Source organism: Onychostoma macrolepis, chromosome 22 (assembly GCF_012432095.1).
Source record: "Onychostoma macrolepis isolate SWU-2019 chromosome 22, ASM1243209v1, whole genome shotgun sequence".
Classification (NCBI taxonomy): Eukaryota; Metazoa; Chordata; class Actinopteri; order Cypriniformes; family Cyprinidae; genus Onychostoma; species Onychostoma macrolepis.
In genome coordinates, this window is record NC_081176.1 from 4939174 (window position 1) to 4947620 (window position 8447).

The 8447-nt window shown below is 34.3% G+C and overlaps 1 protein-coding gene across 2 annotated transcripts; it reads right to left on the reverse strand.

The window, feature by feature from the left end:
* Positions 1 to 602: 602 nt before the first annotated feature.
* Positions 603 to 7824, reverse strand: LOC131529855 (uncharacterized). Of its 2 annotated transcripts, XM_058759800.1 has the most exons (7): positions 7628 to 7824; positions 5952 to 6269; positions 5518 to 5805; positions 3373 to 3692; positions 2372 to 2482; positions 2233 to 2282; positions 603 to 1623 (listed from the first exon to the last, which is right to left on the reverse strand). In XM_058759800.1, exons 1-4 carry the CDS (start codon positions 7674 to 7676, stop codon positions 3496 to 3498), a joined length of 852 nt encoding a protein of 283 aa, XP_058615783.1. In that variant the 5' UTR covers positions 7677 to 7824; the 3' UTR covers positions 603 to 1623; positions 2233 to 2282; positions 2372 to 2482; positions 3373 to 3495. The 2 variants fall into 2 exon arrangements, with proteins under 2 accessions (XP_058615783.1, XP_058615782.1); XM_058759799.1 differs by having other exon boundaries at positions 603 to 2282.
* Between the last annotated feature and the right edge of the window lie 623 nt (positions 7825 to 8447).

Below are 8447 nucleotides of genomic sequence, written 5' to 3' on the forward strand. Positions count from 1 at the left end.
GGATCCTTTGTTGTGGTGAGTTGTTCTGTTACGGCTGCAGACAGGTAGGCAACAGAAGTGGGTCCAAATGCAGTTTAGAATCCTTTAATGATAATCCACAGATAAATAGCTCTGAAATACATGACTGAACCAGGAAGGGGTCACCAGAAACACAGGAGGTAACACTTAGCAACAACTCACACAGACAATAGCAAACCGGGGCTTGATATACACAAACACAAGACCAAACAGGAAATGGAACACAGCTGAACCAGATAAACACTAATGAAAACACAGCATTATGGGAAATGGAGTCAATGACCAGAACAACAGGCAGGAACACAAAACAGAAACGCCCTCTAATGCCTCACAGTGGTGCAGGCAACTGGGCGTGACAATTATACAGTTATTAATATTAGTATTAGTAAAAAAAAGTACAGTCTGCCATCTCACAGTATGAGTTTTACTGAGGTTCAGCTTCTGAGTCAAACTGAAAGTCTCGTCTTTAAAATGCGCCATGTCTGATTTGGTCCACTAAATGCATGAACCAAAAGACACTGGTATATTTTACATAACACTGGGAGAGTCAAACTGTAAATAAATGTGGCTGTCACCTGCACGTTTTGGAAGTTTATTCAGTTGTACAAATGACTGAACGCTGTATGTATAAGTCAGAAGAGGAATAAGCACTAAAAGTGAACTGACAACCAAATTTAGCTGCACTGTGTGCATGGCCTGTTTTTATTTGGCTATGCCATTTTTAGACATCGTAATCTATGTTCAGTTGAGTTGGTTATTGTTCAAAGAGGCTCCAGGAGGCAGCACGATCATCAAGCAGACCTGTCTTTATTTTGTGCATTCAGTATGTATTTATATCGCACCCTATCTGTAAAAGTAGTGCTATTGTTAGAGATGTGATTTTTTGCTTTGGCCACCAGGAGGGCGATGATGCGCTTGTGCTACATTTGCCAACAAAAGATCAAATCTTGTGTGATACTATACAGTGCACTCGACATTCCATTATATTTTGTAAAAATAATCAAACAAAACTGTAAATGACAAGCTAAGGAGCACATATGGGTGTGATTAAGATTTAATAATGACTGTTAGGTAAATTTCCATGTGATCCCTGCTGAAAAAAACAATAGAACCCTGCCCAAAACACAATAGAAAATGTAATGGTTATAATGGGAATTGTATTGGTTTTAATAAAAACTATAATGGTGTCTACTGGTATGTGATGGATTCTATTGGTGGGATGTTAAATCCTATTGGAAAAATGCCCAAAACACACCACCAAAAGGAATTGTGTAATGTTTTACTGGAAAAAGCTAATGGTTTATAATGGTATTTTAACGGAAACCATTGGAATTTCTGTGATAGTTTCTATCGGGCTTCTATTGTTTTTTTCTTTAGCAGGGATTGAGTTTCTGGATGATATGCTATTGGTAAATGACTAATTTAATTAAAATAAAATGTTATACATCACAGTAACACCAAAATAAATGATACAGACAAAACAGTGACATCCTGGAAGAGAATTAATGTGAATGAAAAGTGTCCTGTATGAGTTCTAACACAAATTCCAGTATTTGATCATCGTTTTTTGGAGACATTTCCATAAATGGCCTCAGTCTTTGGTTTCTGCAAGAAAACACAAAAAGCAATCAATCAGGAACTGTGTTGGAGCTACTTCTATAAAAAAAATATTTCAGTAGGCTACTACTTTTGAAATCTTCAGTAGAACATGCATTTTTTGTACGGTGCTTTTTTATTTTTAATGTGCAATATATGCTAACATGAAGCAGAAAGAGGAAATGACATCAAACACCCCTTTCATTCCAAAATCGAATTAGTATAAATAGACACATCACGAGCTGGCTTTGTAATAGTCAAAAGTTTTACATGTAGGATACAATTCATAAGACCTAATTCATGATATGTCAGATGGCAGCATGTCAAAAAAGGGTATGAACGAGCCGTCTGTAAAATAAAGATGCATAAATCTAAACAACTTCACTGATTATAATGGCAAAACTGCAACATGGAGGAAAAAAAAAAAAAAAACTTTCACTGAGGTGCAAGCAGTATAGGCTTAGTGTAGATAGCATGAAAATAAAAAAAATACTGTCCTTTTGATCTGCTCCCTACTAAAGTTGGTTGGGCTGATAGACCACCCACATCTGTTCAGTAACCTTCTGATGCTGCAAACTTCAGTCAGACTGACTGCAACACAGTCATGAATGATCTTACCGTTTTTCGTGTTGTTGGTTTACACAATGCTGAATCAGTTCTGTCTTCCTCTGCATTAACAATAATACAGACAAAATTGATCAATTGCATCAAAAATTGTGTCTTAAAGATAAATATTCATGCAGCTTGTTCTGCTGACCTGTTTTTCTACATTTCCTGCAGATGCAGCAGATCACGACTGAAACTACAATCAACAGAGATCCAGCAGCAGAAGGAATCAGCACTATGTAAAATAATGGTAGGCCCTGATCTGTAATGGAGAAAATGAACCATTAGTGTTAGTGAGTCTGTTCGTCTGATTTACAACAAACACTATCAAATATCAGCCCACAATTTACAGTGTAAGTAAACAGTTTACAGCATAACTTTTTGTAATTATAGTATACCTACCTATACAGTACCTACATGTTGGTATAAGGGAATAATATGCAAAGTTTGGTAAATAAAAGGGGTAGCAACCTGGAAATTCACAAATTATTTAAACTTTATGTATTTGAAACTAAGGGGTATTAACCCATTGTGTTCTTTTAAAACCGGAAAGGTTTGTTCGAGTATCTCACAACATCATTGAAAGTTAAAAAATGTCATTGGTTACAACCCTGTTTCAGTCTCTTTCAATATAAACGTCTTTACTGCTGACTCACTCATAAAGACTTGTTGCCATCTAATGGCAGAATAATTTCACTAAAATCACCATCACGAACACACACACACCATTTCTCAATACTATATACTATTATTAAATACTACTATTATTTATATTACATATTATTTATTGAATAAAAATATTTAATAAGCAACGACAGCCATCATAAAATTTGCTAAGCAATTCAGTCAAAAGAGCAAAGGCAGCGCTCTGATACACAGCATTAAAGTTCTATAAAATATCACGTTAAGAGACTTTGCTCTCAGGCAAAACTATTTGTTCTGGAACAAATAATAGATTATTGACACAAAAGACTGCCCCTTAGATTTACCCAAATCACTAGAATATCACACACTGGAATAAACTGAAATATGGATAAATTTACACAGTAATTAAATTTTCAGTTCAGTGTGTTGAGTGAGAGTTTATATGATGTCACCTCTAACAATAAAATCAAGAATATGTAACAGGCAGAACAAATGATCTCTACTCACCATAGACAGAAACACTGAATGTTGTCGATGACCGTTTTGCACCAGTTATCTGCAGATTATAGAGTCCAGCATGTTGAGTTGTGATGTTTGTGATGGTCAGAGATCCAGTTTGATGATCCAGCTTCAGTCTGTCTCTGAATCTCCCATCAGGAACATCATCATATGTAAAAAGATTTGTTTCTTTCTACTGATTTTAGCTATGAGAGACTTTTCAGCTCCAAATTTCCACAGTATGTCATTGTCTTCATGTGTTTCAGTAACATCAGTGTTTAGAGTGACAGAATCTCCCTCCATCACTGACACTGACTCACTAAACACATCTGATGAACAAACAGATTTTACACAGATTAAGGTAATTATAAAGGTAGGCCACTGTAATTAAGAAGCAACACATATTCCATTTCCTTTTTTGACTGACAAGCACAGGCTTTCTGTCTGATATAAGTACTGTAGCTCTTGCAGATAAAGAAATATGACTATAAACTGCTACTATTAAAGAGAGACTGTTAGTATAAAGCAGACAGAGAAAACATTGCAGCAGAACTTATAGATTGTCTGAAAATCTATTTAGTATCAAATAATGGAGGAAGATGGCAGCATAATTTATGAAAAAGGACAGATAACCAGGCCCAGTTACATAATCATCATAATTATATTAGACATATAAATTTCTTCAAGTAACAAATTACTTTTAAATTTACAGTGAAATATATTTTTTATTTGTTTGTTTTAATAAGGAAATGCAAGTAACTTTGTTTTCACAGCTCTCCTGTCGCCGTGTTGAGAGAAATTGAGAGTAAGTGCAGAGGAAGAGGCACTTCCTTCAGTCTGAGACTTATTCATTTCACTCTTGGTGTGAAAGGGCCTTTAGTTGCCCAAAATATTGCCCAAAAGTAACATAATGCCTTACTTTCCATAAAACGTAATTAACACATTTAGTTACTTTTTAAAGAGTAACACAATATTGTAATGGATTACTTTTAAAAGTAACTCTCCCCAACAATGTTAAGAACTCATTTGACCCTTCAACAACCTTCAGGACCCCCTTCATAGTAGCCTAATGTCACAGTGTCTTCTACCAATCAACAGAGATTCAGCAGCAGCAATAAAGATTAGCACTATCAAAGAATATGAGACTGGAGGATGTGAAGGAGAGTAAAAAAATAGACATTAATGTAAGTTATTGAGTCTGATCTAAAACAATAGACAGAGATCAGGGGCCTGTACCATGATGGTAGATGAACAAAGTAAGAGTTACAGGATTAGTTTCGAGTTGACAAAACCAAACCACTCCAATCTGGCTTTATTGGTACCATGATGCTGATCATCAACTTTCTTTGTTAACTCAGGCTTTGATCCTGAGTTTGTGGAGCATGTGCGCATGAATGTGTGACATCACTGGTGGACAGCCAATCATGAGCCTTGGTTAAAGGTTAAGAGATTGAAGAATATGATTCATTTAAATACATTTACAATGAAAAAAGTACTTGTTCATGAAAGAGGACAAATAAAACAAATGATCTTGCTTTATCAGTGCAGTCACAAGCGAAACTTGTTAAGTTAGTTTATATAGTTGGAAATATACAGCGATATATTTCCTCAAACATGTGAGGTCACGTAATCATTTTTAAAGCATTATCTATTGATTCTACAACTTATGTTACATACGATCTGTATATATTAGCATTAATTTAAAATAAATTATTTATAATAACTATTAAACTAAAATTGCTTTAATAATAATATAAATCATATAATTATCTAAATAATATAAAATAACTCTAAGTAATTATCATTAAAGCCAGACAATTTTTTTTTTTAGTACTAGTGACCTTCAATTTGGAGCAAGAGAAACTGGGGGAGTGACTTTTTTGTGTCAGACATGTGTCACTTTACTCACATCTGATTGGTCCAATTTCAGTTCGAGATCTCTAACCCAGAACATAACTTGCCCCGGAGCAGGTTAGCCGTGGAGTGTAAGTTGCTATGGCAATGAACGCAGCTAAAAGCCAAGCCACTTTCATGGTACCTAAAACCCAGGATTGGTGCAAACTAAACTGAAACTTACCTGGTTAGCCAGCTAGTCCGGCTTCATGGTATAGGCCCCAGCTCGACAAATACACATTAATATCACTACTACCATACCTGAAGATGTGTCACATAGTTTGCTGATGTTGATATGTCTGGTCTGGTTGCTGATGTGATTGTTGAGCACACAGCTGTAGGTGTTTTTATCCTGATATTCCACCTCCAGAGGTAGAGAGAGACTGATGCTGAGATCAGACACACTGATGCTGGACAATAAACTGTTTCCTTTGTACCAGGAGAGAGTCACATGACTAACATTCTCCACTGAACACAACAATGAACAATATGATGATGATGATGAAGATGATGAACAGTCTCTGGTAATGTTAGGAACAGGCAGACGAGCTGCAAAATATGAGAGAATAAACTGAAATATTGATAAATTTACACAATTTTATTTTCTGTTCAGTGTGTTGAGTGTTTATATGATCTGTCAACTCAAACTATAAAACAAGAATATGTAAAGGACAGGACAGATGATTTATATTCACCATAGATAGAAACACTGAATGTTTTTGAGGACCATTTTACACCAACTATGTCTAGTTTATAAAGTCCAGAGTCTGTGGTTCTGATGTTCATGATGGTCAGAGATCCAGTCTGATGATCCAGCTTCAGTCTGTCTCTGAATCTCTCATCAGTACCATCATATGTGGAGAAGATTTGTTTCTCTCTACTGATTTCAGCTATGGGAGAAGTGTCAGCTCCAAATTTCCACAGTATGTCATCATTTTCATGTATTTCAGTAACATCAGTGTTTAGAGTGACAGAATCTCCCTCCATCACTGACACTGACTCACCAAACACACCTGGAGAATAAACAGATTTTACACAGATTAAGGTAATTAAATGGTAGACCACTGCAATTAAGAAGCAAAACATATTCAATTTCCTTTTTGACTGGCTAGCAGAAACGTTCTGTCTGATATACAGTAAGTACTGTAGCTCTTGCAGATAAAGAAAGATACAAACTGTCTTTACACTGCTACCATTAAAGAGAGGCTGTTAGTATCAAGAAAACATTGCAGCAGCACCTACAGATTGCCTGAATATATATTTATAGTGTCAAATAATGGAGTAATATGGCAGCGTAATTTATGAATAAAGACAGATAACTAGGCACCATATGAGACCTCTTTCAGACCACTTTCTTTTAGCAACTAAAGTAACACATTACTAATTTTTCAAATAAGTAACACAGGTTACTGACCCCATGTTGAGAAAAATTGTGAGTAAGTGTTGAGGAAGAGACACTTCCTTCAAGCTGAGGCTTACTCATTTCACTTGGTGTGAAAGGGCCTGAGAAGATGCCAAAAAAAAAAAAAAAAAAAATATATATATATATATATATATAATTCATTTATTTTATTTTTTGTTTGTTATTAAAGACAAATATTTAAGCCCAGCCCGGCCCAATAACACACAAGTAACATAATGCATTACCTTCCATAAAAAGTAACTAATGTACGCAATATTGTAATTTTTAAAAATAACTTTCTTCAAGAATGTTAAGAACACATTGAACCCTGCATGACCCCCTTCATAGAAGCCTAATGCCACAGTGTCTTTTACCATAAGAATTATTATTATTATTATTATTATTATTAATTTCACAAATGTCCATTTAAAAAGCACATTATCCAACACACAGTAATATAGTGGATTTTCATACTAAACATTTTAGTCTATTTAGTGCATTAAAAACATAAGCAATGCAAAACAAACATGTTTCCAAAAACTGCATCAACTTTTGCAGTCATGTGACTTCCTTAAGGAGATTACTTTAAAGTAATGGAGAGACAGGATTTATTTAAATGTAAGTCTACTTATTTTTTAACAAAATTTAAAGATTGGTGTAATAGAATTGTTAGTTAAAGCATGATTTAATCTAGATTTAAGCTTAATCCTTAAACCTTATGGTGCAACACATCTAAACTTTAATTTGTTTTAAAGGAAAATCAATGTTCAACATTTATTAAACAAATACATGATAATTATTGCAAATTGAACAGATTGAAAAAAATAAATAAATAACAGAACATTAATGTATTTTTAGTACCTAAAGTGTACCGTCTCAGTGACAGTTTTTCTACCTTTTTTGTTTGAGTGCAGCAGCTTTATTACTCTGAGATGGAAAAATAAATAAACCACATAATAAAAAACTTACCAATCAGATTCCACCAGCAGAGACAGAACAAAACAGACATGCAAGACATTTTCTACAAATGTTCACCAGCATATCTAATAACACAATGTGCTGAAAACACAGCAGAACTGTCAATGTGTTGTGTGAATCCTCCCCTGACAGAGTTTGATCCTCCTATATTTCACATGCTGTATTTGCATACGATATGTTATAGTTCATCTGGCCATTAAGACTTGTACTTAAAGGGTGAATATATTGTTTATTTTTATAATTTAACATAGTTTTTGCCACATAATTGCCTGACTTTGTAAAATGGCTAAAAGTAGAAAAATGTTGTATGAATTGTGTATTAGGGATACAACAATATAGTTAGCCCACAGTTACCTCAGTTTTTTAACTACGGTTTTCGGTTTGGCTTGGCATATCAGAGTGACATATTTTTATTTAATTTTATTTTTTGTGATTTGCAATTTAAAATGCACTTTTTAGCCAAATAATAATAAATAAATAAAAAAAAAATATATATATATATATATATAACAACTCCTGCACACTGCTGTACAATGGAGAAAAACATATTATTAAAGTATTATTTTTCCTATTGTTATTGGCCATTATTTGAGTGCTATAAACACGTTTCATTCATACTCGTGCAGAAATTCCACAAATGCATCACAGAAATAATAGAACTCATGACTGGAAGAGAGAAAATAAGTAGCATGTTGATCTGTCAGCTGTGGGTCTTAATGCACAGAACTCTGCTCATATTGGGATGCAGGGTGACACTGACTAACCAAACACACCTGAAAATATTAAAAGAGGTTTTGTAACAGATTAAGCC

Excerpts from the sequence above, each read along its gene's own strand:
- LOC131529855 (XM_058759800.1), bottom strand. The coding sequence starts at position 7,676 with ATGTCTTGCATGTCTGTTTTGTTCTGTCTCTGCTGGTGGAATCTGATT. Across the intron at positions 6,270-7,627 it reads CTGCTGGTGGAATCTGATTG|GTGTGTTTGGTGAGTCAGTG; the intron begins GTAAGTTTTTTA and ends TTTATTCTCCAG. Across the intron at positions 3,693-5,517 it reads ACTATGTGACACATCTTCAG|ATGTGTTTAGTGAGTCAGTG; the intron begins GTATGGTAGTAG and ends TTTGTTCATCAG.